We start from the raw sequence: 27,794 nt of genomic DNA on the forward strand, positions 1-27,794 counted from the left end.
ACTGACCTAACGAGTCTTGGGCTTGGGCCGCATTCAGGCAGTTGGACTGTTCGGGAGGGTGTGCTAGGCCTAACAAGTCATGGGTACCGTTTTTGGTTCGACCGCTAGACACCAGATAATGAGCTAAAGAGCCGCTCGGCTCGTTAAGCTCTTTGGTGTTAACGAGTTCCAGGAGGTGCTCTACTCGGTTCTTTAGTGTAATGAGCCGAGTACCAAATGAGTCGAGCTACTCTCCAAGTACCGAGTAAAATGTCCAGGCCTACTGGCGGCTCTACGTCCCTGGAGGCCTGGAGACGGGGAGTGCTTGCCCGCTCGATATCGAGAGGCCGGCCAGGCTGGACTATCTGGGGACGCCCTGACGCCAACTCGAGCTGCGCGACTCAAACAAACCGTTTTTTATGTCCAGTTTGGTCGTGGGCCAAACGATCGCCCACCTCCCCAACGCTGCGACCCAGCGCCCAGATTTCAAATGCCTCCATGTGCACAAGCCGATTCGCTAAAAAAAAAGTGCACAAGCCGATCTCCTGTTTATTGGCAGGCTGGCAGCCGGCAACAATTGAAGCCAATCGATGGCCAAATTAGCAAGCAAGTCAACATATCAATGTTTAGACATCACCTGCAGACAAGCATAGTTCATTAAAAAAACCCGGCTTTGGAACCAAATGAGGGCGATCAATTAGATGGCGAGGCCGCATCTCGATCCTACGAGGGCGCATCTCGATCTTGTATCATCTTCCTCCCGGCCTCAAACCAAGCTCGCCTCTCTGGGTCCAGGAGGCTCAAGTCGGCCGTCATGATCCTCGTCTCCTCGGCGAGAATAGCGGCCTCAGCTTCCTTGATCCTTGCACCGCGCCTCCGCCTCCGCCTCCGCCGCCAACGACCGCTGCTTCCCGCCTCCTCCAGAGTCGGCGGTTTGTAGATCTAGAGCCGACAGGCTACGGAGCCATGGCGCCATCCGCCGCTGCTCGCCTCGCCCCTGCCACCGCCCACATCTCCTCCCATCCGCCTCTCGTATGGTCTTAGAGAAGAAGACAGCACAAAGAAGAAAAATGAAAATGTCCCACCGACAGATGGGCCCCATATGTCAGTGTAATGGAAAAATTAAATAGGGGCTGGAATGTAGGGGTTTTTGCTGAAGATGGAATTAAAATAAGGGCTCAAAAATTTAAAGAAAAACTCTAAACAACATTTAGGTACCTTGATATAAGGGCTGACCTGAACAAGCTAGCTGAACTCAAGGACACTGATGAGGCACGCGGTGAGCGCGTTAATTTGGCATTATTGTTGCAGTGCAGGATAGACTACAGGCCTTTCCAACTCCTGATTGAAAAAAAAAACTGGATCGAGAAGGAGGTGAAAAGAAGCAGAGGGGGAATGCCTGTTCAGAGCTCCAGGACGAACATGGTAGAGAAGTTACTCCAGCTTCAGTAGCGGTTTCTTTGTGTGCTGGAGAAGTTGGGTCTGCAGGTCTTCCTTCAGTTTGTTGTCAGAGCAGCCCTTGAGAACGACTTCCTTGAGTTCAGCTAGCTTGTTCAGGTCAGAGAACTTCAGTGAAGACCCATTGCAGCAGTCAACCTTCAGCTGCTCAAGATTTTGCATCGTCTCTGATCCAAAATTCACTTTTAAGCTGGAGCTGCAAGCAATCTCGAGGATCCTGACCTTTTGATAAGTCCGCAGCTCTCGTCCTTCCTGTTTCACACAAAAATCGAGTGTACCTTCTTTGAACTGCTTGACACGAAGGGTACATAGTTTTGGAAGGGCTCCAAGGACGGCTATGTCATCTTTGCTTAATTTGTCCATCTCCAATTCCAATTTGGTTAACTTAACTTCCTTTAAGGCATCTTGGCTATCTTGTTTGATCCCCCCTGGCAACTTGTCTACGAGCCCGTATAGCTTGAGGCTCTGCACATTCTTCAGAGGCAGGGAGATGCCATCCAAACAATTTTCACTGTCCTTGTCAAGCCACACCGACAAAGATTCCAAATGGCTATGGCTCGAGATTGCGGAGCGAAACTCATCTCTGTTTTTCCTGTTGATGCCGGACACTCCGAGCTTGCGCAGTTGGGTGAGCTTCTTGAGCTCTTTCAGGATGGCCTTCCCCCCTGAAGCACTGATGTTGACAACACCAAGGGTGTGTAGTGCTGTCAGTTTCCCAATCCCTCCGGGCACCTCGACACCAACTTGGTGACCAGGTCTGCATAACTTGGACAACATGGATACCGGAAGACATGGTGTTGATGGTTCCTCTGATGTGGTGGTGTTACCAGCACGAATGTACTGCAGCTTCTCTAAATTGGTGATGTTCGATGGTAAGCTGACTATGGAGGTGTGCCTGACATCCAGGCTTTGGAGCTGCCTCAGATCACCTACAGAACTAGGCAGATGGCTTATCTCATGGCATCCTCGTATGGAGAGGGACTTGAGGCGAGGAAGTAGCTTCACAATCCGGTGAAGATCATCATCCAGCACATCTTTTGCATTCTCAAGATCAAGCACCCGAAGTATCTTCATAGTGTCAGAAATGAAGAATGATTTCCACTCCCCGAATACTGTCATTGACCTTAGCCGCGAGAAGTCGATGCTATTAAACACAATCATGTCTCTGTCCCAGCTTTCCAATATAATGAGGTGACGACCAGTGCGTTGGGTCGTCAGGCAGCAGCTGCCCCCCAGCTCAAAGACGAGGTTCTCTTCCATTCGCCGCGAAACAATGTACTCACGGACAAAACCATTGACTTGGCACAAGGCCATTCTTGTGTCATTGAGGTTGGTGGTTACCGACTGTGGTGGCTGCTGAATTATGCTAAGATCGAGGAGACTGGAGAAATAATCCTCCCCGTTATCCTCGGCAGATTTCTTGTCACAGTCTCTGGCGTAACCCTCGGCGATCCACCGCCTCACGAGACGCCTCCGACGAATTCTGTGGTCCAGAGGAAATATTGATAGGTAGAAGATGCATGGCTTGAGGAAATCCTGGCAATCGCGGAAGTAGGATTGCATCCAGACTAATAGACCCCTCAAACTATCAAATTCTGGGTTGTTTTCCAGCTCGTGCATAAATCTGAGATTTAAAGAACTTGCAGTTTCCATTAGTGTAACCGTCTTCGCTGCCAATAAGCGAGCTATGGCAACTATTACTTTGGGAAGTCCACCACACTTAAGAATCAGTTCTTTCAGCTCCTTGTCTTTGGAGTTTAAAGGGCATGTCTTATTATTCCGATGTACCTATTGTTCACGCAATTGAGGAAACATCTTCAGTTAGTACGGCAAACACCAATTACATTGGATTTTAATGCTTCTGGTTCAAAATATGAAGTAAAGCGGCAGGCAAAGAGATGTGAAATGCATGCATCAGCTCAGCAGAGTAATAGGAAAATAAATGAATATTCATCATAAATTGCTAACTTGTGATTGCCAAAATGCCAGGGAAATAGACTGGAGATGTAAAGAAAGAGATCGAGTTTCTGAAAAACCGCACCTCCATTTCGAAGAGGTCAAATGCTGCATCCGCTTCTAGACCTTTGACATTAAGCACAAGCTCTTCATTATCTGCACAATGTGTAGCGATTTTTGCTTCACTTGTGATGACAACAATGACGCTTTTGGAATGTCTGGATACCAATTCAGACTTTATCAAGTCCCAGTCCTCAGTTGACCGCAGATCATCAATGACGACAAGGCACTGATATTTTTTGAGAAGCTTACAACACTCATGGATTGGGTTTTTGCTACTCATTGCGCCATGGTATGCAGTGTCCTTGGCTTGAAGTGATTCTGAACGAAAATCCCAAAGCAAGCTCCGACAGAAGTCCCTAAGATTGAACGGCTGGGTTACTTCCACCCAACTGTATTTGTTAAATAATTGGTCCTTCTGGCACATGTTCTGGCAGTAGAAGTTCTTAACAAGAGCTGATTTCCCAACTCCTGCAATCCCCCACACGGACATGACATTCCACGCTTCGAAACGGGCCTTAGCTGCGCATGCGTGAAGTTTGTTCATCTGTAACTCTCGTCCAACAAGGGGGAGACTCTTCATCCAACCTTCAGCTGCTTTTGACTTGGAGCTGAGGATTTTTGTGTAGAAGGAAAGGTCACAGCTGCCACCTGCTTTGCTCAAGTCACAGCTGCCACCTGCTTTGCTCAACTCATGCGACACTGATATCTCATTGTTGCTGGTGCACGCCATGTCTGTCTCGTCGACTTGATCGTCGTCTTCTTGAGAACCCTGGAAAATAAGAAATGGTCAAAGAGAGAGGAGGAAACATGGGAACGCTACACTTTTTGAAGAGAGACAGGAAATGTATATGCCTGAGCCCCTCTGACTAGGACAATGAGAAAAGTGTGTTTGTCAATTCGGTTCAAACATCTGAAACAATGAATTGGCATCATTTAATAATACGTTAATTTCTTTTACATAACGTCTCCAGTGCAAAAATGATGTCAAACGAAATGCACCTGAATACAAAGTTCAATGGTATTATTAACTTAATCGTTGATCAAACATAAATCTTGAAATAATGGTCTTGTTCGGTTCAGAACCCAAGGTTTTACATTTCAACATGATTATTTGTCCAGTCCCAATCTCTTCCAAGATGAATTGGAATAGTCCAGTACCGCGTTTTGACTAGAGAAATCTAGGAGCTCATGTTACTTTTTTTTAACGATGGTATAGTTCTTAATATAGGCAGAAATAGAAAAGTGCACTCCTGGAAGGACAAAGGGAAAAAAATTCCTTATGTGCATGTTTTCTTAGATCAAAACAATACACCAGATCAAAGAACTGAAAATGAATTGAAGCTTCTACCGTAGTATTCCTTTTCTAATTTCTAAATATACTTGATAGAGCAAGATGCTTTCCTAAATAACCCCATTTCCTAACATATGCTCTGTGAAATACCATAGTATTCCTTTTTTCAAAAAAAGGTTTCTCAAATATTGTGGCTCCTTGGTATTTACTCAATAAGCTTCTCCATTTTCCAGTCTTAATATATGAATGCAGTATTAGATTCGTAAGGTGAGAATGGTACCATTATTATTTTTAGGCTCACTTATAATTAGAGAAAACAGGCTCAGATAGCGTAAAACAAATTTGCTCTGCTTTACTTATCAATATATAAGGGTATTATTGAGATTGGTCAGATACAAATTACATAATCAGATTGATTGCAACAAATTTCTCTAATTTACTATTATGATGATATAAAAATAATTCTCAAAATCACATTTAGATGAGTATATGTGTAAGAACTAAGAAGCGATGTAGGCGTGCCTTGCAGTAGACAATGTTTATTTCTGAAACAATGAGTAAATGAAAATTAAGAGAGCAAACAGAAGGTAACAACGATGTTTCAGGCTTTAATACCTCCTTGAAGAAGGCACAAACAGAGTGCTTAGAAGAGAACTGCTTCAGCTCCAAAACCTGGTAAGCATGTCCGATGCACAAGCTCGCTATCTCGAACTGCTGTGTGGACACGATGATCCAGCTGCCATTATTCCTGTCAGGAAGGAACGATCTGATAGTGTCCCACTCTGCAATAGTGCAAACGTCTTCCAAAACGACGAGGTACTTCATCGTCTTGACTTGCTCCTCAAACTCCTTTAGGAGTTGGTCTTGACTGGAGTCCATCTTCCTTAGCACTTCTACCCCGATGATTGCATCCGGTTGTTTGCAAGAATTTGCGTGGAACTGCGCCATGAGGGACCGGATGAACTGGAGGGGATCGAAAGGGTGCATGATTTTGACCCAGGCGCGGCGTTTGAAAGCCGGGTGGATCTCCGGGTCGTTGTAGGCCTTCCGGATTAGAGAAGCCGCCCCGAGATCCCCGGCCGTTCCCCACACCGAGATGACCTGCAGCTCAAGGCCGTCGTCTTTCTTGGTGAGGAACTGGGTCAGATCTCCAATCCCTTGCTGCCTCTTGGACGCGTCCCTCGCCTCGATTAGCAAGCTAAACGCCGCCGCCGCCCCGCCGCCGCCCGCTGCCGCCGCCGCGGAAGCCTTGGGCTTCTTGGCGGGCTTGGACCCGGAGTCGCTGATGAGGCTGTATCTCGCGTTCCGGGCGCTGACGTCCTCGACGCGGGCCTTGAGGTGCTCGAGCTCACCGACGGCCTCGTCGAGCTGGGACGCGGCGGCGCGGGGGAGGAAGGAGGGGGGGAGCAGGCGGCGCCACCAGAGGGAGCGCTTGTCGAGGTGGACGACGAACTCGACGCAGTCCTCGACGTCGTAGGCGAGCTCCCGGATCTGGCGCACCCAGGTGCGCACCACGGGGTTGCCGAGCCGCTCCGCGTCGGCCACGTTGAGGAAGGACTGCATCATCTGGAACTCCCCCGTGATGAACACCAGGTCCCGCTGCGCGCTCTGCCGGAGCTTGGCCTCTTCCTCGATCGCCGATTGGGCTTTCGTCAGCGCCCCCTCCACCACCGACTTCGCCAGCCCCACCACCAGGTCCGCCATTGCTCTTCTCTCTCTGTTTGTTTGTTGAGTGCTCGAAATTTGGGAGATTGTTTGAAGCTGCGCGGAAAAAAGCGGTGAAATGGGTTGGGAGCCAAGTAAGCATGGGAATCATTGAGATGATGTGGAAGTCATTGGACTTGGGCTCTTGGCTCATCGAAATCGTAAATAGTAAAGTTCATTTTTCAACCCTGTTTTTTAAGCGGTCGCATCAAAACCTGACCCTAAATCTCTGAAATTGGCACCCCGTGCTCTTTAATCCCGGTCCATAAATTCTAAAACATGTTTTTCAAACAGGGATTGCTTATGTAGCGTTGGATGGGTCCACACGTAAATGACACAAATACCTTCTTTCTCTTTGCTGGTCTTCTTCCCCAATCCCGACGCTCCTTAAAAAAAAATCTGCACGCTGCCCTGTCCCGCTCGTCAATGCCCGATGCTTCCTGTCCTCCTCGGCCGTTGGAGCGACCCCGCGCTCCCCTTCTTCCTCGTCTACGGCAAGCCCGAGCCACGCCGTCGCCGTTGCATCGAATCGGCACTGCTCCGCCTTGACCCTGACCACTGCGTCCCTTTCGAGCCCCTCGTGAGCATCTCTATCTCTCTCCTCCATCTCCCTTCGTCGCCGTAGTCGCAGCCTTCGCCGCTTTTCGGCAAGCAGCCCACCGTCGGCCGCACCATGCCGCCCGTGCCACGCGGAGATGCGTCGCGACATGCATGGTCGCGCTCTGGACGCCGCTCGCGTTCCGCCTCCCCTCCACGCTGGGCCCCATACCCCGCAAGCCCAGCCGACCGGCCCACTGCCCCTTGGCCATCTCGCGATGACATCGGAGGAGGTGCCGGCCATCTAGCTACAGAAGCTGGAGGCCATAGCTATGGATGCGTCGTTCGAGGTGGCGGTGCCGGCCACGGGGGAGATGGCGGACGTGTTTGGCTTGCTGGTGCCTTTCCCGCACGCTCCTCCAGGGTGCTCCCGCGCAGCGCCGCCTTGCTGGAGCGGACGAATCGAGGCTGAGCACGACGTCCTCCGCAGCAGCCGGCCATGCCACTGCCGCACCCACTCAGCCACCCGTTTTTAGCCAAGATCCCAGCTCTGATCTCGCCACATCAGCAAAGTCCAGCCCTCAAATCCTTTTCTATCCAATACAGACCGGGATTAAGAAGTACGGGGTGTCAAATTCAATGATTTGGAGATCAGTGTTTGATGTGGTCTACCTCTACAAACACAAGGTTTAAAATAGACTTTACTCGATCATAAATTAGTCCAGTGGACTGTGCAACTGTGCACTGATCCATCCACTGGTCGGGTCACGCGCTCACACATCATGGGCTCGGACGCGGCTTCTTCCCTCTCCTCCTGGTTCCTGTGCCTGTGACTTTTCAAAATGAAAAGACATTTTTGGCCTAAAAGACTATGGCGCGCACGCGGTTGCGTTGGTGCCGGCAAGCTGTGCCGCGTGGTTCTTTGTCGGGGGTGGCGTTTCAGAGCGGTGTCGTCAAAAATAAACAAACCAGGTGGCAAGCCTAGAGATCCGGTTTGGCTTGGCATAGTTCAGAACCCCCACTAACCTCACATGCATGGTTACATTTCTCGATGGTTTGCCCATTTGTTTAGCTTAGCTTAAGTTGTTAAGCTGATCATGCGATCGAGTCCCCACTGGTTTAACTTAATCCCGTTGGTTGAGCCCTTCAGTTAGTCAGACGTGGAACAGCTAACCAAATGCCATTTGCTCGATCGATTTCAACTCACAACGATGCTCAATTTCATACTCCTTGGTCCCATAATTATTCTCGTAGTTTTAGTTCACATTTAAACTAAAACTGCGACAAGAAATTATTGTGGTGGTAGTTATCACGTCTTGAACGAGCTGCAACTTTGCAACCCTTTGATTAGTCAAATATGGGACAATAAGCAAATTCCATTGCTTAATGGATATAAGAAATAAATACAATAATGAGACATTTCATCTTTAATAAAAGACATTTGGTATAGTCATCGACGGAGACAAGAATCCATTAGACGGCCTACTACCTCTTAAACAAAGTGCTACTCCCTCCGTCTCATATTAATGGACTCAAATTCATCCAAATATAAATATATCTATGCTTAAAAAAACGTCTAGATACATATAATATAAAGTCACTTAACATGGACCGAGAGAGTGTCAGCTTCAATACTCAAATGTGGAACAGCTAAGCAAGTGCAATTGCTCAAGTGGCATGACATTACAACAGCACTCTATGTCGTACTAGACAATTAATTAAAGACAGGTCGATTGGCAGTCACGTCGAGACATGATCAACAGGTCAAGAAAAATAATTGATTGAACGGCTATGGCTTAATCAAAGATGAATCGAATATTACATTAGATCTAGAATGATAGATCTACGTAGAAATGCCGGTTTCTGATTCTACACAGTACTCTCCCGTTCTCTTAGTATAGTAGCTCATTGCTCCCGGCAAAACTCAGTCTTGGTTGAAGTGCGCATATTCATATAGTATATGATTTGAATTAAAGGAACAAAGGAATTACTCCCTCCGTTCAGATTTTGAATATCCATCTGCGCTCAAAATGTTTTGATATACTATTGGGCCTTAATTCTATTCATATTTGTTTTAGAGGAGCGGCCACTTTACTTGGATGCAAACACAAGATACTCATACTCTCCAATTCTCCGCGTCAATTCCACTGAACTGAATAAAAAAAATACTTATTCATTCCGTTCCAAAATAAGTGAAGTGGATTTATGGATTTGTAAAAGTTCAAGTCACTTAATTTGAAATAAGAGGGAATACGAGAATGCGTGCTAAGTACAAAAATTACAAAGTACAACCTCCCGTATCAAAGGGAAAACAATCCACAGAAGAAATCAACCAACCGGACCAACCGGTTCATCAAAAGAATATTTTATCAGGCCCCTGGGTCTCGCAGCCGATCTCATGGAACACGACGACCTCCGGCCCGGGCGGCGCGATCGGCAAGCTCAGCGGACAGCTAAACCCGACCTTCCGCTTGTTCCCGACACCATCAAGCCCAACGTACGCGATCTCCCCGGACACGCGCAGCTCGAGCCTGAACACCCCCGTGGCGTTCATCTGCTTCCTAAAATCCTCCGCCGCCGCGTCGCCGAGCGTCTCCGCTGAGACGCTCCCGGCGGCTTGGAAGACGTGCACCTTCGTCTTGAGCAGCCGGTGCGTGTCCCCTTCCTCCGCCGCCGTGTCGTTGCCCAGACGCCGGTCGCTGAAGACGAACGTGGCCGCGAGGGGTTTTGTGTGCTTGATGCCCGCGCCGCCCGGGTTGCGGACGGCGAGGGCGACGGAGACGTTGAAGACGAAGGAGTTGTTTGTGGGGGGCACGAAGGAGAAGGTGTTGAGGCGGGCGTCGACGACTTTGGCCTTGACGGTGGGGACGACGGCGAAGCGGAGGATGAGGAGGATGGCGGCCGTGAGGAGGATGGCTGTGGTGAGGGCGATGAGAAGGCCGTAGCTCCAGTGTTTGCAGGTGGTCCGGCGGGCGCCGGGGCAGCAGCGGTGGTGGCGACGGCCGCTGCAGCGGCAGCATGCCATTTTTTGTCGGGAGTGAGAGCGTGAGGGGCGAGGGAGGGACGGAGCTTGGCCGAGATGTGAACGGCTGATGAGTCAACGTAGCTCGGTCTCTGTCTCTGGGGTTGTTTATTGCAGATGCTAATTAAGTTGCTGTACTTTGTAGTATGTGACACCGTGGATCTGATGGACAGGGGGTTCTAATTTGACAGATCCGCGTGTACCGATGCAGCGGGACTAGCTAGTTTAGCATATTCTAAAAAAAAAAAACTAGTTTAGCAGGTAGCTAGTTTAGCATATTCTCAACAAAAAAAACTAGTTTACCAGGTCATTCATGTAAATACCGATTCTTAGCTAATTTATTTTATTTAAAAGTTATATTGGTATAGGTATGAGAGGACTCTTTGCAAGTCAGACTCAGCTGAGAATCGGCCCTATCGAATTTAATATACAAAAATAGTAGATTGAAAACTATTATCTTTTGAGTAAATAGTTAATTACACAAAGTGCACCATGTCGAAGAAACGAAACAATCACGAACAACTAAAGTCTTCATAAAACCTAAAAAATACTCCAAGAGGGTGGCGTCATCCTCGCCTCGCCACCGCCCCGGGAAACAAAGAAGAAGAAAAAACTTGTACTGTATACACCACCGGATTGAAGAAGGGTTCTCCTACACCCTCTGGCTCCTTCCTTGTGCTAGCGTTTTCAACTTCGGTGGCGTTGGCCAGCTAGTGAGGACGGGATGGTCAAGATCTGTGTGTCCTTGGCACCCTGTATTTGGAGTGTCTCAGTGTTCTTTTGTGGCTTTATGTGCGGGCAGCGTCGTGCTGTCAGGGGAAGAATATGGGTGTGTGCCGTCTTGGATTCGTGATGGTGGCTCATGGAAGTTTTCATCCTACTCGTTGGAGTAGGTGTCTGCTATGGTTCAAGAAAGCTTTTGAGCGAGGGACTTCTCCACTGCCTGGTGCGGCAACGCAAGCGTTACCTGAAACTATGTGGTGCATCGCCATGGCTGATATCGAATCGCCATGGCTGAGATCAGATAGCAGGCTCTAGGCGGGTTATTGGAAAGTCACGATTATGTAAGTGTCTAGGTGGGCGTGTATATGCAAATTAGCCATGGCTCGACGTTGTGCGCGTGATTTCGATCAGACGGCTTATAATTGATGGATGCATAGATGCACGGAAGCTTCGGATGCATAGGATACGTTGCCTTATTTCTATATCTACTGTGTCTACAATATATGAATCTAATTAACTATTGAATTATATAGTTTGTTGGCTAAGTTTTAAACTTGAGACCTATTAGCTCCGATCCCATATTGAGCTGCAAGCGCCTAACCAATTCACCAATAAAATTTCAAAATGATCTAGAAATGCAGATAATATATTTCAACACAAACAAAGCAAAACATGTGGTACATGTAAAGATCTCAATTAGAAACTAGCAAAGGGTAGTAAAATTCTCATTTAAATATTGTATTTGTCATATTTCAACTATAAACAAAAATATACACGGAAAGAAGTCGAATGTAATAGGTTCGACAATGAAGTAACATGATAGGTGTTCGAAAAAAAAATTAATTCTGGCAATAACGGAGGTTTTCTCTTCATCTTCCACATATGTCCTGAAGAAGATCCAGGTTTCATGCTCACTGGAGAGATCTGAAATTTCAGAGAGCATTTTACCACCAACTGAAATGCAGGACAAACTAAATGGTTCTACAGATAAATGTTACCACCAGCTGAAAGCAGCACAAACTAAATTTCAGAGAGTATGTTACCACCAGCTGAAATTTCCCCTCTGCATTCTTATGAAACAAAATAATCACAACAGGAGCGCAATGTGTGGACTGTTGATTTTATATCTCGCACGACGTTCAGCTTGCACTAGAGTATCCTCCATTGAGCTTGTCAACAATCTTTTCTATGGAAGGCCGCTTCTGCCGTTCAATCTCAACACATTCTAGACCAATTTCGATGCATTTTTTTACTTGCTGGAGGCATTCCTTATCATAATCTGAGTACTGGCGCATTATATGCTCATCCGTCCAATTTTTACGTACCTACATACAGAAGAGGCCAGTTGTCACAGTGATTCCTGAAGATAATAATATAAATTAACTGTAATCTAAGCTTCTAAATCTTAGTCTTCAAATCCTTAAGTAATATTTTGCTTACGTTTTTAATAAATTGCTCTGCAGACGGTTCCTTGCTGGGACAATTCTTCTCTCCTGTCGTTGTCTCCAGGATTAACAGACCTAAACTAAATATGTCTGATTTGTTGGAGATTTCACCTCTGTATAGATACTCCGGAGCTATGTATCCACTGATAATAAGAATTCAACAAGTATTACTGAAGAGATTAAAATGCAGCTCACTTCGTAACATAGCAAAATATTCACGCAGTTTGATTTCGACTTACTATGATCCCACAACATTTTGTGTGTTCATCCGCGTTTGTTCTTGACCGAACAGTCTCGACAGACCGAAATCCACAATTTTCGGTACAGTATTGTCATCCAACAATATATTTTCAGGCTTAAGATCCATATGGACAATATTGATGCCATGAAGGAAGAGTAAACCTTGGCAGATCCCCTTTATTATTTTGAAGCGTGTGTCCCAATCCATTTTATCTGGTACTTCTAAAGAAGTAAAACATGAATTATCGAAGTATTATCAGATAACAACCTCCTATGGTATTTCTTTTGTAGAACACAAACAACAAAAATGATTTACTTATTTTTCAGTAAAATAACAACTAGAAAGTTTTCCCTTCTAAAAATATCGAATGTTACATCGATCTTTTGCTTTTTGCCATTGTATAGAAGTGAAAAGTGAATGGGCTATATAACAATGGAAGTTCAAACTTAATGAATAGTGTAGATTTCTAATATTCTAATTAATAAATGCAAAACAAATCGGATAGCATTACATACCAAAAAGATTCTTCTTAAGGCTTCCCTTACGTAAATGTTCGTAGCAAAGTAGACTTTCAACAATGTCTGCAACAATATATCTTCCATTGTTCTGCACCACTTTCTTCTGCGCTTCATGGCAGTAACCAACTAACTCTACAACATTTTCATGTTTGAGAGCCATAATATTTAGAACCTCATTATTAAAATCTTTGTCGCGTGGCACTGGTGAATTTTCTCCGAGTTTCTTCACAGCAATCTCTTCGCCATCTTCCATAATTCCCTGTTTAATAACCTCGCAACATTAGCAATTCTTGACTAGCTTCTCACAAAACAAAAAAAATGCAAAGGCAAAATAGTACCTTGTAAACAATTCCAAATGCACCTTCATCAAGTTTTCGCTCATCAGAGAAGTCATTCGTAATTTTCTTCCAGAAATCTAGCGGCAGATCCTTTGGCATTTGGCTTAAAAGGCTTCCCTTTAGTTTCACTTCCGGTGGCGTTAGAGGTCATTTCTGAAGACTGAAGACAAAAAAAAAACGCATGAACATAATTTCTAAAAAGAAGCATGAACATGATTATGTATTTGTGTCCAAGAGAATTTGAAAAAATTACTAGCGCCCTAAATGAACTAACCTGGAGAAGTACACTTTAAGGATCCTTAACCTAGCTATGAAGAGAAGAATGAAATGGGTGTGAAGCTTCCGTGATGATTGTTCTTCATGCTAGCTGTAGCTACGTTTGTACTATAAAGCAAGCTGTGGATGGATCGTGTAAAGTGTAAACAAGAATAAAGTTGACTTGACTCTAGCCTAAGATGCTCGGCTTCAAGCTATATATGCTCGCCAAGCAAGTCTGGCGGCTGATTTCTGAGCCGAATTCTCTGTGTGCGAGAGTCCTTCGTGCAAAATATTTCCCGGATGGTGACCTTCTGACTGTTCAACTTAAAAAAGGCTCTTCGTTCACTTGGCAAAGTATTCTTGCTGGAGTGAAGACCTTCAAGCTTGGTTACATTTGGTGCTTCCACTCGTATTTGGGATGATCCTTGGATTCCTAACACTCCATCTAGACGTGTTTTATCTCGCCGAGGACAGCACTTGGTTACTATGGTCAGTGAACTCATTAATCCAGCAACCGAGGACTGGGACATTGACCTGGTGAAGCAAACGTTCTGCTCAGTTGATGCACAAACAATTCTGTAAATTACTCTGTCTGCCCGGGTTGACACCGATTTCATTGCCTGGAACTTGACAAAGTCCGGAACTTTTTCGGTCAAATCAGCTTACCGTGCAGATTGGATGAACCAACATGGCGAAAAGCTCTGGCGTACATGTGGCATGGAATCTTCACGTTGCATCCGGCATGGAAAATTATTTGGAAACTTCGGGTACCGGCGAAGGTAAAAATCTTCTTGTGGAAAACCCTACACGGTGCACTGCCTTGTCGAGTTGTCCTTGTCAATAGACACATGAAGATCAGCCTCCAATGCCCGCTCTGCCAACGTGGTTCTGAGGACATCTACCATATGCTGTTCCGCTGCGATTGAGCTATGGAAATTTGGGGACATCTAAACTGCCTGCGCTTCGTTAATGAAGCTTGCCAGAGTGACTTAACGGGGTCTGCTGTTCTTGAGTATCTCCTCTGCGATTCTTTCCGACCTGGTGATCCACCTGTAGACTTGCGAGAACTGGTGTCGACGGCCTGTTGGTATATATGGTGGGAGAGTCGCAAAGCAGTCCACGGCGAGTCTCTCCAGTCTCCAGAACGTTCGGCTTTCTCCATCTGTGCCATGTCTTCCGATTTCGTTCGTTCAGCTCCTGCAAAGGCCCGTGCGAAGAGACAGGGATGGACCAAAACCCCTGAAGGTTGCGTAAAACTGAACGTAGACGCATCTTTTGATGCTGATGCCCTATCCGGTACTACCGGAGCTATCATCCGCGACCACTCTGGGACTTTTGTGTGCGCCACGAACTGGAAGTTGGATTTTGTCGCCGACGTCGAAGCAGCTGAAGCCCAAGCTGTGAAAATTGGTCTGGAGCTTGCAGCATTAGCAGGGTGTAACCGGGTCCTTATCAATTCTGATTCGATGGACGTTGTCGAGGTATTATCGGCAGGCTCTCAGCCCATGGGCGCAGCAGCTGCAATTTATGAGGACTGCTTTAGCCTCCTGGAAGATCTCCACCAGTTCGACGTCGGCAAAATATAAGCCAATTAGGTCCTGGTTCAGCTCCCCCCCCACCTAGCATTCTACCTCTACTTATTGAGGATGTAACCAATGTTGCTATCTAATAAAGAGTTTCATGTGTTCAAAAAAAGGATGGCAGCTGAGAGGGGCTAGGGAGCATCTCTAGCAGATCTTTTATATCGCCACCCATAAAACGCCTGTGCCATTTATGCAAAAAGTGTTTTACGGTACAGATTTGCCTATGCGGAATAGATACCATAAAATTGACCCGTAAATTTTAAAAAAATAATAGTTCGCGGTAGAATTTGAACATGTGGAATTCGAACATAGTTCATACAAGCAACAATGTTCATACATTCGATCGATCTAATAACATTTAAAGCTAAAGCAAATAAATTAATTAAGACACGGCGTCGCCAGCGAGCTCGCCGGCTCACTCGGACTTGGAATCGGAGGAGATGATGATCAGCGTCTGGAGATCCGCCTATGCACGCCACGCCGCTGTCCTCCTCATCGAGCCTGCTGCGGCGGGCGTTCTCACCGGCGGTGGTCTCTCGAGACATCTGGGGATGAGGCACTCATCCTCATCGTTGTTGTTTCCATGCGCTTGGGGTCGGCGGTGATGGAGGGAGAGACTTGGCGGTGTCATAGACTGTGGGCGGCAGTCTGGAAGCTGTCCGGCTCCCCCTGGCGAGTGGCGCGCTCCTCCCGCTCGAAGACTCTCCTCCTCGCCACGATGTGCAAGTCGATGTGCCCCGCCATGGTGATAGAATTGGCGGACGGTGGCGTCGGCAGTGGATTCATTTGGCAGATTTCTTGTCGGCGATGGTCAATTTGAGGAATGTCACAGCAGACGAGATATATCATGTGGGTAGGCAGATCTAGGGTGACCCACAAAAACTTATACGGGCCGAACCGTACGGATTTTATTAGGTGCGTTTTTTCCGTCCAAACCCCTAAATTTGACGCGTAACCTCACTCTACCGGAAGTTGCAGCTAATTAATTATCCTAGTTCTCAATTCTTGTTAGGTGCCGAGGAAGCAGCTATAAAGAAACCCTTGGGTATTTAGACTTTGAAGGGCAGAAGAACCCTCTTCACATGTCAAGTTGGTCAATATAAATTTGCAATTTGACAAGTCACACATGACAAGCAGGAACCTTTTAATGGGTTTTTGTCGGTTAGATCATGAACAGCTAGCGACTACCATTATAATTGAAGACTTGAATGCCATGCTAAGTCTATGTTTCCAGTTTACAACTTGGTTATTGTCACGTAGCGCCCAGCATCTAGCTTAGGATAGAGTGTACGTTAACGATAAAGACGTATAAGATACTGTAACATATTTAATCCGTAATGACTATTCTAAAACTAACCCCGTGCTCTGTGTATAGATAGACAAGAACTGAAGACCAAGTGTGGCACAGCGCACATCAATCAGTTTACCCATGAGGACGTTTAACTTATCCCACAATAATCAAAAGAACGCGTATTTGAGGTGTGTGACTGGTAATATGTGGTATCGTCATAGCCCATAGGTGCATGCTTTCCCGTGTACTCCCTCCGTTCTTAAATACTTGTTGCTATTTTAGTGTAAGTTGCACTAAAATAGCAACAAGTATTTAGGAACGGAGAGAGTATTTCCGAAGCTAGAAAATACTAGCTCCGTCAAGGTTTATAAGGGTTACACATACGTTTAGATTGTCAATTTGATTAACTGAATACCTATCATATTATACTATAAAATGTAATATTTTTAGATTCATCATCGTATGAACTTTGTAATGACATATTTGTTTGGTTATATAACTTTACCTCGCCGACATATTTGTTTGGTTATATAACTTTACCTCGCTAGTTAAATAGGTGACCTAGAAATATGTACGTGTCCTGACGGAGATATTTATAAAAGAGTATGTCTCGGAAAATGAAACGTGAGACTTCAAATCCTTGTCGTGTCTGCCAGTGCGTTAATCCCTTGCTACGATTAAGGGGTGCGCGTGTCGCTTCCACCATTTCCTTTTATTGCTCTCTTTGTTTTTCTCTTATTTGTATACTGTACATGTACAGTTAAAATGGAATGAATGGAATGGAGGGAGCAGTTTTTATAAAATGAATCAAGCGCGGTCTAGTCAAGTCAAGTTTTAAAGTCAAATGGATCGTTTGAGACGCCATGCATGTGATTAGCCGTCTTAATAATTGAATCGTGAATCTAGCTGTGGTTAGGCGTGCTTTCACATACCGAGTGAGATTATGACTTATTAATTAATCGTGCAGTCTAATCCATCCTGCAGTATTAAGCCCAGTCTTGTCTTGGACTCTGGCTTCCATCCAATCTAAAGCCCATTCTTGTCTTGGACTTCGGCTTCCCTCCGATCGCCTTGCAGGTCTTCTTCTTCTGTTCTCCTGGTAATTGCCTTCACAACTCCTCTGTTTTCAGGTGTGTTGGCTACGTTTTGTCTCAGCTTCATGGTTCTGTAAAAGGTCAATCGCAGTTGTGCTTCGTTCATCTTAATTAGTAGGCATAAGCATTTTTGTTTTTGGCGGATAAGCTCTGTAGCATTTGCTCTACAGACCTTCAGAAAAAGGCTTACCAGCAGACCTTTTCGCCATCCTTTTCATATTGCTGGTTGTATTAGACAAATCCCTAATAAGAATGGGCGAGTAAAAAAAAATTACTGCAGTGCCTCTTCCGCGCACTCGTTTGCGACGTTGCGTAATTGGCCAAAAGCTCTTAACTGCTAAATCTCGAGAGGACAAGACGATACAAGTTGCTTTTACACTTTTACTAATTTTTTTGTCAGAAATTTGCTCAAAAATAGATGTATCTATTTCTAAAAAAATATCTAGATACATATAATATTTTAACAAAAATTATGAAACGGAAGGAGCATTTCTGTGCGCCTGAGTAAAACAGCTTAATTCTCTTAATCAGTTCTGCAGAATCAACAGCATGGAGAACACAAGTGATGACCCGAGGAAGCTACCGTACCAATTCATAAGAGAGGTTACAAACGATTTCCACGTGGAGCGAGTACTTGGCAGTGGTACTTTCGGAACAGTTTACAAGGTATGATCTGCAACCAATATCTGTACTTAACTGCAGTCAAAGACGAATTTGCATCCTCATGGTCAAAGTTATGATCTACAAGAGAAAATTACATTAGCGGTGACCGAAACTTGGCATGCGGTTAAACTTTAGTTCCCAAATTAGGAAATCTCAAAATGTGGTCTACTAACTTTGCTTCCATTGTTCACCCGAGGCCAAAATCAGCCTCGCGCGAGCTGAACCAACGAGATGTTAATGTTAAGATGGACAAAGTGGCCCCACATGAGGGGCTTCTCACGACATTGGCGACTATTTTGTTTGCAATTAATCTCTAGAAGAATGTTCTATCCAAAAATTTGTTGCCAATCTTGCAAGCAGCCCGTTGGGCCCCACTTAATTTGTCCACCTCGGTACTGACATGACCGGTTCATCCGGATTTAAAGTGTGTCGGGCTGGTCGAGGCATCGCCTAAACAATTGAAACCGAGTTAAGCAACCATGTTTCAAGATTTGCTAGTTTGCGGATAATAATTTGCTCGTAATACTTCTAGATCATCTCATAGCCAAAGATATAATATGTCGAAGATCTAATCTTCCGTTGTGCTTTTATAATATACTCTCTCCGTCGAGAGGAACAGAGGGAGCTAATTATACAAAACCACATTTGAGATGGCCCACGAGACTGGGCTTTTCGCGAAGCCCGAAACAAACTTAATCGGGCTGGACCGAGGACCCGCTGGTGCCTCGCGCTTGGGTTTCATCCTCAGGCCCCGGGCGTAGACCTCCTCATATCCATGAGGAAAATAAAAATCCGTGGGCAAGGACGGTCAAACCGAAGACCTCTCCCTCAGCTATCCACGTGCTGACCATGAGGCCTTGCTAGTGTTTGTGCTAAGTCACGTGGCAGAGGCATTTTGACCCATTATCTCACTAGCACGAATAAAAAAAGGCCGTTGGGCTGAACTGTGCCCACGGGTTTTTTGTGAGGCCCGTCAAGTTTGCCGTGCCGAGCTGGACCGGACCGGTCCGATGCGTGTCTCGTGCCGTGCCTGGGAGGTGGCAATTTGGGACCGGCCAGACCCGACACCTTTAATCTTGGGCTTCCAGGCTCGGGCCGTTGGCCATCTATAGCTACCACTTTGATTATCTTTTGCAAGAAATCACCGCTTTCTAGGCCGTTTCCACCGGTTAGCGCCGTCTTCCTTCGTCTTCTTCCTGTCATTCACGCTTTCTCTTCCTCCTTCCTGCACGGCTGCACCCCTCCCGAGGAAACCGCGAGCGGGCCACCCCCTCGCCTTCCGCGCACCCCACCGTCGGCGACTGCACCGCACCCAAAAAATCGTCTCTTGACCCACTCCAACCCCTCCCCCGTCTCAATCCAGATTCGACCTCTGCAAAACACCAATGGGGATCTCCAAGGTGACAGACCCCGCCTCGAAGGTGCTCCTGGCGGCCTCCCTGGCGCTCTGGCACACCTGCCGGAGGCTCCTGGCAATACCTTTTATGAACTGTTACGCGGTGGATCCTCGGCAAGTCCGCCTCCACGGGCCTGTTCCTGCCCTGGTCCTTGGTCCTCCTTGGCCCTTTCCTCCTCCTTGCTCACTCCTACGCCATGGCCATTCATCAGGAAGGAGATCGCCCAGGGCCCGAACCGGCGTTAATGGGCGGAAACGACCAAAGTTATCTGACTTGTGGGCCACCTCTTTCAGAATCTGGCTTAGCTGCGTTGAAGAACTGATGATGTAGGCTGCTTGCCTGCTTCGTGTGCGAATTGTTACCTAAATGTAGTGGCAAAGTGGTGACTTCCTGCAATGACTGCCCCAGTTTTGTGCAATTTACTCTTTATAATACCATATCAATAACCCATGCATATCACGAAAACTATGGTGAGTATTCATTATGAGTTGCTGAGCAGGGTATTAATTCAAGTGGAGAAGAGACTGCTGTGAAGGTACTTCACATGACAGGTGTCGATGATAGTGAATTCCAAAAGGAGTTTCGGAACCTGAAGAGTCTCAGGCATGACAATATTGTCGAGTTGGTGGGTTTCTGCAATGAAGCAGAGGAAGTAGTTGCGGAATTTGAAGGAAACCAAGTTGTTGCTTTGAAGATGCATACGGCGCTCTGCCTTGAGTACGTCAGCAACGGTAGCCTTCAAAAACATATTTCCGGTAATTAAGCTGGTCTACCTTATTGAATATAACGCAAAATGTTCTTAAGATTCCATTTCTTAATGAGCATACCCTGTTTCATTGCTTTTGTGCAGATGAAAACACTGGACTAAATTGGCACATACGTTATAAGATAATAAAAGGGATCTGTGTTGGTTTAAAATATCTTCATGAGGGACTGGAGTTCTCCGTATGGCATTTGGACTTGAAACCAGACAATATATTACTAGACCAAAACATGGAGCCAAAGATCGCAGATTTTGGTTTATCCAGGCTCTTGGGTGATGAAAAAACAAGAAAGACAATGAGTGCCGTAGGAACATGGTAAGATAAATACTAAGTATTTCGGGTTATTGGTTGTGCAGTTTCTCATGTATACCAAGTTTGCCCCGCACAGGCAGCAAACTACAAATCAAGAATTCGATTCTTTCCCCATCATTTTAACAAGTTCAAGTTTGGTTTCCTTTTATTCAACTAAATGACAATATTTGCTCCGTTATGATGACATGCAGTGGATATTGGCCGCCAGAATATTTAAACCATCAAATAATTACAAAAGAGTTTGACATATTTAGTTTGGGTGTTATAATTACGAAGATAATGACCGGACGTGAAGGCTACACCAGTATCGCTGATATGAGGCCCGGAAAATTTGTTAAGCATGTAAGACTAAGTCCTTTTCTATGTCAGTTTCAATCATTCATTCAGTGGTTAAAAAAAACCCAATATTAATATTTTTACGTTTCTGTCCTGTATTATGCTAACTTTTGCTTTGTTTACGGAATTGTACCATACTAACTTGAGTTTCCATATTGCAGGTACATAACAATTGGAGGAATAAACTTTGTAAAATACTGAGGCCTGCATCACTTGAAGTATATTGCAACCAGGTGAAGAGATGCATCGAAATAGCACTAGAATGCTTGAAGCCGAACCGACAAGAAAGACCTACTATACAGTATATTGTTTCTAATTTGGAGGAGACAGAAACAGTAATAGGTGACATAAGCCTGCACATAGAACAGGTGCGATCAATCACGTTTAGTATATCATTTCAATAACACGAGTAAATTACAGCAATACACACAGTTAAGGGCGGTTAAAAACACAGACAACTCCAGTATTCGTTTGATACTTGGATTTATGGCCCTAGAATAACATATTTTGATAATTGGCTTGAACTGCAGATTTCTCTTGTAGCTGCAGATAGGACTTATGCGACACTTCATTAATTCTTACATATATACCCTTTGTTGTGACATGTATGTTTTTTTCAGTGGAAAAGAAGTCCTTTTAATCTCCTTATGTCCAGCAGGTTCAGCACACATCGTTTCTTGTATTAAATTGCACGCACCAACTAGTTCATCCAGAAGGACATCCATGCATTATTCAAATAATCACCTAATGTGTAAGCTTGACTATGCCTTAGAGATGAGCCACAACCTTTTGATTTAATATTGCATTGGCAAGACCTTTTTTAACACTGATGCTAGATTGAACTGCATGCACCAACGACGATGTAAAAACAAAACTCTAGCTGTTGGTTTAAGGTAGTAAGTTTCAACGCCTACTTCTCTTTGCAGTTTAATAATGATGGAGAATCAACCCTTCATTCCGAGAGCAATGTGACCTCTGGGCACTCTTCAGGTTAGTGATTCCTTTAACAAGTAACAGTATCTATTGGAATAGTGGGGTCGTCCATTTGCAATAAAAATACTTGGTTGCACATCGATTCACTAGTGAATTGCCTTTTGAAATTGTAAGGTGGTGGTGAAGCTAGCAGTTCTACTTACTTCGATACTCCGACGGCAAAAGCTGTGCCGTTCCAGTTGCTAGAAAGCATGACAGATGGTTTCTCTGAAGAGCGAATAATTGGTAAGGGTGAGTTCACAAGAGTTTACAAGGTATGATCACCATTTACAGTTTCACGCCTATGATAGTATGATACTTGGAACAATCCATTTTCCTCATAAGAGATGTTACACAGGGAGTTTATGAGAATGGACAAGTCATTGCTGTGAAGAGGTACCATAGCTCACGTAGATTGAATGATAATGAGTTCGAGAATGAGATTCAATACCTTATGAAGGTGCATCACCCGAATATCATACAATTAGTTGGCTACTGCATGCATACTGAACACCAACTTATAGAGTACGAGGGAAAAATGGTGTTTGCTGAAATTCAAAACAAGGTCTTGTGCCTCGAGTATTGTTCAAATGGATCCCTTGATCAGCATCTTTCAGGTATGGCACCTCAACATGCGAGATCGGTATATTATTTCTGTGTTACTTGGATAAAGAATCATTTTTTCTTTCTTACAGACATAAGTTATGGACTCGATTGGCTCACACGCTACAGAATAATTAAGGGCACTTGTGAGGGTTTAAGACAACTCCATGAGCGATCGAGTCCTATCATTCATATGGACCTAAATCCTAGTAACATTTTTCTGGGTGAGTGCATGGTACCAAAAATAGGAGATTTTGCTCTGGCCAGAGTTTTGGAAGATGAATATTCCATTCAGACAATAAGGATGATAGGAACACGGTGAGTAAAATTAATGCCCTAGGTCAACATTTGCTTGTAGCACCAGGTTGCATTTGCTTGTAGCACCAGGTTGCATTTGCTTTACATTAACTATATCTGCAATATTTCTGTCTCACGCAGAGGATACATGCCACCTGAATTCATAGATAAGCAAGTTATCTCCATAAAGTCAGACATATACAGCTTGGGTGTTGTAATCATAGAGATAATGACAGGGAAAAAATACCATGCATATTTTGAATTATCTATCCAGGAGCTTATTGAAAATGTAAGGGGAGTTAACTTTTGCTTTCCATTCGCAGCAAGATCAATAATACCCCCTCCGTCCAACAAAAAATGTCTCAAGTTTGTCAAAATTTGGATGTATCTAGACATGACTTAGTTTATAGACGCATTCAAATTTAGTTAAAATTGAGACATCCTTTGTTGGACGGAGGGAGTAGTTTATTCTACCGAAAATGCGTTTTGCGTTGTTAGTTACCATTCTAGCTTTGTTTTCAATTCAGGTTCATGAAAACTGGAGGAAGAGGCTACGCGCAACATTCGATGACACGTCTGGCGAAGGTTATTGTCAGCAAGTTAAGAAATGCATCAAATTGGCGTTGAGTTGTGTGGAGCCTGAGAGGCTGAAAAGGCCCTCTATCGGGGAAATCATCGATATGCTGAACGAAACAGAAACCTTTATTCATGAACTAACTTTAAAAGATAAGTCCGAGCTGCTTGATGTCCACCCCGTTGAGCTTTACTTCCCCTTTGAGCCAAAGAAGGCCACATCCTGCTCGCTGCGGCTAAACAACAAAGGAAGCGACCGCGTCGCGTTCATGGTTATGGCCAAGACCCAGAAAATGTACTCTACGAAGCTGCCATTCTGCAGCGTGGTGCCTCCAGGTTGCTCCTATACCATTGCCGTGACAATTCGCAAACAGAACCAGCAGCTGCCATCAGCCATCAGCGAGTTCTTCACAGTGCAGAGCGTCGCGGTGGGTGATCATGACCTCAAGCATGTTGACGAAGATTCTGCCTCGGTGGTGTACGGCAACTTCTTTAAGAAAGCCGAAGAGATGAACAGTGATGAGCTGCAAGAGATGACGCTGCCTGTTTGTTGGGATCTACCTGCTGAAGGGACAGAGTCTGAGGTAAGCCATAATACTTTTGATGCCTTAATGTTTATCTATGCGGAGAAAAATCCTATAAGACCCAACGCTGGAGCCATTGCTGCATCGTTGGATCTGTTGATTCAACGCAAATCTCAAAGCCTAAGTCCTACTGCTCATCTGTCGATCCAGATCCAAGGATGCAGCAATGTGTCCAACTCTTGATTTTTTTTCGTTGGGTCTTATATCATTTTTTTTTCATATATATGGTTTGTGCTTAACAAAACGTGTCCGTTTTTGTTTACTTTTATTTTTGTTGTTTCCCTCTGAGTGACGTGGCAGCCGAATCAATCCAGAATCGAGGTGATTTTCCTTCTTTCTTTACCACTGGTGTTGATAGCTCTTTAATTGTGAGGTTGACCATGCCTGCCTTATTTGGACTTGGATACATGAGCAGATCATTGCCACCCTGGATTCTCAGCAAGTGTCGTCAGTAGAAGTGCATCCATCGCAGCCATGGTGAGTGCGTACATTTTTGTCATCCGCACCAAAATGACATAGAACAATTTCATTATGTTGAAATAATGCAGGATTATGACGACACATCATGGGGGGAGCCTTCGTGTTTGGGACTATCAGACAATGGTGGGTGTGGTTCGTCTTTGGTGTTGATCAGCACTCGATACACTTGCGTCCGTTTGGTTTTGCTTTGCTTTGGTCAAAATCAGCTTTGCTTTTCTTGCTCTCAAAAAGCAGCTTTTCTAAAAACGCAAAAAGCTTGTTTGGTTGTTCCGGTTTGCTTCTTTTTTCGAGTAAGATTAATAGCTATAGCCTGCTGTTGGCTGTAAGCTTGTCATGTCATCTTTAAGTAGTATAATAGTTAGCATGTATAATAAGTTGGCTATAAAACACTATTTAATTAATAGCAGGCTCACATTACAGTTTCACAGGGTGCTTAGGAGCACGTGTTGCAGCTGGCTACTAGTTAACAGTCCATTTTTTTCTCTCTTCTCTTTCCTCCAACTACCAATATAATATTTAAATTTTTGTAGCCATCTTACAGCCCACTGTTATTCTTGCTCTTGTGCTGCATCCTCTGATTCCTCTGTCGGTGAGTCCCTAAGCGTTCTACAGCTCCTCCCTCTTCCCTTGATTCCTCGTCCCCTCTCCCTCCGGCGAAGTGCCCCATGGCCTGTTTACCGGATCCCGCTGCCTCCATCGGACCCCGCTGTCGTTGTGTCCATTGGATCTCGGCCGCGCCCCTTCACCGGATTCCGGCGGCCTCCGCGCGAGCCCGCCGCGCCACCTCCGTGCGAGATCGCCTTGCCACCTCTGCGTGCACCCACCGCGTCGCCCAGCCTGGGCTCACGGAGGCGCCGCCCGCTGGTCGTCTCCGTCCTCCGCCGTGCCGGGTTCCGCGACTGCCGCTGCGTAGACTTCGAGTGGGGGCGAGCCCGTGTGCCCTCCATGGAGCCTGTGGGCCCGCCGCCTCCGTGAGCCCAGCGCGCCGCCCCGGCTGCCACCGAGGTTGAGCAGGGAAGCATGAGCTCTGCGGGAGAGCAACCAAAGGACGAGGGTAGGGAGAAGAAGAGGAAGAAGAGCCGCAGCGGAGGACAGGGCTGGGAGGTGGCGGCGCCGGAGTTCAGGGCGGCGCCCATCCTTGAGCCAAGGCGGGCGGCGGCCGTCAGAGTGTGAGGTAGGAAGAGAGCGATGGGCGCCGGGAGGAAAACAGAAACGAATCGAACGAATCGGTATGACTTACCGGATGGCAGCGGGTAATAAACCTCAAAGTTGCAAAGCAAAGCAGATGAAAGTACCTCACGAGGTACTTCGTGAAATGCACTACGAGAAGCAACTTGCTTTGCTTTGCTATCAAAAATAGCCCTTTGGTTAGTTCTTTTTGCTTTTTGGAAGCAAAAGCAGAAAAGCAGTGTAACCAAACGCACCCTTAATTCTGGAATTTCTTATGTAATTAAGATGATCAGATCTCTAGTTTTGCTGTGTGTAATTGTGTATTTTGTATCCAGAGAACCAATGAACAAAATCTTCTATTATTGAAAAAATTCGATACCATATTTTGAACTGAACAAAATTATTATCTTCCCACTCACAGGCTACGTTGCAATCCTTTCAAGTAACAGATGAACCAGGTAGACATGCTTCCTATTAGATTTCGTTGTTTGTGTTTTGTTGCCATATATCACCTACTAACTTTATGGAAAATAATATTCTCGGTGCAGTTCATGCAGCTAAATTCATTGAACGCGAGAAGTGGATTATCGCTGGTGATGGCAATGGGTGCATCCATGTATACAGTTACGAAGAAAAAGAACCCACGAGCTTCGATGCTCATGACAGTGGAATCACATCTTTGGCTGTGCATCCAACACAAACTGTTGTGCTGTCATTCTCCCATGATGATCATCTGATTAAGCTTTGGGATTGGGAGAAGGACTGGGAGTGTACTCGAACATTTCAGGGGCACACTAACAGAGTCACTCAAATAACGTTTAACCCAAATGGCGCTGATAGTTTTACCAGTGTTTCCAGGGATGGCAAGGTCAAGGTTAGCTCCTTATTTATTTAACATCGTCTGTTTCTTATAAATTTATATGGTCCATTGATGATGAAACGTGCTTGGAATTCATAGATATGGAGTGTTCATTCTGATGGTAGTAGCCCCATCACATTCGATGGAGACGACCAAGGTCTTCTCTGTGTTGATTACTTCACACGCCGCAATCGGCAGCATCTGATCACCGGTTGCATGGACGGGACTGCAAAGGTGTTGTCCTCACACTGACAATTCAAGGATTTGCTTGTCAACTAATCAACCATACTATATGATATTGTTGAAATGCTTTTGTTTTTCTTTGATCAGATTTGGGACCTGGAGATGGATATCTTGGAAGGATGTGTTCATAAGCTAGAAGGGCATGAAGGGCGTGTCACTGCCGTCAATTTGCACCCAGAGCTTCCATTGTTGATCACAGGTTCACTTGATGGGACGGTTCGTCTATGGGACTCCACTACCTACAAGTATTGCTTCTACTTTTGCAGTCACATACATAGTTTTTTTTTTCTTTTCTACACATATATAAGACTAGTGATACATGCCTTCTGATCAATCTTGTTAACAGTGAGCTCCCTGAACATGCAGGCTTGAAAACATAATTGGTTTTAACCTGGGTGCAGTTTATGGGTTTGGATTTATAAAGGGTTTGAGAAGGTAATGAACAACGTTCTGTACACTGTACTTCCTTTAGTTTACTGACGAAATTGATAATTCGATATTTAGGCTGCCGAACAATGTAAGTAAAAAAGATTGACTGCACAGTATTGTGTTTGATGAAATTTGTCTCAACAGTATTCTAGAAAGAAAAAATTGTCTCAACAACTTGCTTCATTATATTTGTTCTGTTTGTGAATTTGACATGCTTCATTATATTTTCTTTGTTCTTCATTCTTCGTAAACATGAATTTTGTAACCAGGAAGATGTACTTCTTTGCGTAGGTTGGTTGTCGGGTGCCACCAAGGAATAGCCATGATGGAAATACCTTCACCCTGAAGAAAATAACGGAGGCATAGTAAATCCAGGGAGAGTAGAACGTTTGATGCAATTCAGCTCAAATTTAAGATATTTCAGTGAGTATACCTAAAGTGTGACTTGGTCCGGCTTGCTAGTTGCTACCATTAGTGATAACTTTCAAGGAAAAATAATTGTAATATTTGCTTTGGAGCCATTATGCACTTTTATTCCGAAGGTTATTCTTTTAAGATTTTGAGCTCTTGTACGATATCATAAAATTAATTTAGACTATCTTTTTTTCAAT

At 45.1% G+C, this 27,794-nt stretch overlaps 3 protein-coding genes across 6 annotated transcripts; 1 reads left to right on the forward strand and 2 right to left on the reverse strand.

Moving 5' to 3' along the window:
* Positions 1-497: 497 nt before the first annotated feature.
* LOC100845220 (disease resistance protein RPP13) lies at positions 498-6,611 on the reverse strand. Of its 3 annotated transcripts, none has more exons than XR_732380.3 (4): positions 5,363-6,611; positions 3,479-4,225; positions 1,216-3,225; positions 498-1,018 (listed from the first exon to the last, which is right to left on the reverse strand). XR_732380.3 is itself a non-coding variant. In XM_003576100.4 (3 exons), exons 1-3 carry the CDS (start codon positions 6,449-6,451, stop codon positions 1,414-1,416), a joined length of 3,648 nt encoding a protein of 1,215 aa, XP_003576148.1. In that variant the 5' UTR covers positions 6,452-6,611; the 3' UTR covers positions 498-1,413. The 3 variants fall into 3 exon arrangements, 1 of the variants encoding a protein (XP_003576148.1); XR_732379.3 differs by having other exon boundaries at positions 1,198-3,225; XM_003576100.4 differs by having other exon boundaries at positions 498-3,225.
* Positions 6,612-11,623: 5,012 nt separating this feature from the next.
* Positions 11,624-14,223, reverse strand: LOC100845522 (putative receptor-like protein kinase At4g00960). The gene is made up of 6 exons (XM_010240912.3): positions 14,200-14,223; positions 13,276-13,392; positions 12,935-13,196; positions 12,418-12,640; positions 12,174-12,321; positions 11,624-12,058 (listed from the first exon to the last, which is right to left on the reverse strand). Exons 1-6 carry the CDS (start codon positions 14,221-14,223, stop codon positions 11,873-11,875), a joined length of 960 nt encoding a protein of 319 aa, XP_010239214.2. The 3' UTR covers positions 11,624-11,872.
* Positions 14,224-17,409: 3,186 nt separating this feature from the next.
* LOC100845829 lies at positions 17,410-27,793 on the forward strand. Of its 2 annotated transcripts, XM_024455237.1 has the most exons (21): positions 17,410-17,506; positions 18,033-18,167; positions 20,061-20,316; positions 20,412-20,640; positions 20,829-20,979; positions 21,135-21,341; positions 21,900-21,963; positions 22,081-22,220; positions 22,304-22,562; positions 22,641-22,866; positions 22,987-23,134; positions 23,373-24,002; positions 24,303-24,323; positions 24,418-24,479; positions 24,551-24,605; positions 26,074-26,110; positions 26,201-26,526; positions 26,611-26,745; positions 26,842-26,999; positions 27,121-27,189; positions 27,475-27,793. In XM_024455237.1, the coding sequence occupies exons 2-21, from the start codon at positions 18,051-18,053 to the stop codon at positions 27,527-27,529; spliced, it is 3,345 nt and encodes a 1,114-aa protein (XP_024311005.1). In that variant the 5' UTR covers positions 17,410-17,506; positions 18,033-18,050; the 3' UTR covers positions 27,530-27,793. The 2 variants fall into 2 exon arrangements, with proteins under 2 accessions (XP_024311005.1, XP_014758141.1); XM_014902655.2 differs by lacking the exons at positions 17,410-17,506; positions 18,033-18,167 and adding an exon at positions 19,324-19,943.
* Position 27,794: the final 1 nt, after the last annotated feature.

This window comes from Brachypodium distachyon, chromosome 4 (genome assembly GCF_000005505.3).
Source record: "Brachypodium distachyon strain Bd21 chromosome 4, Brachypodium_distachyon_v3.0, whole genome shotgun sequence".
Lineage (NCBI taxonomy): Eukaryota > Viridiplantae > Streptophyta > Magnoliopsida > Poales > Poaceae > Brachypodium > Brachypodium distachyon.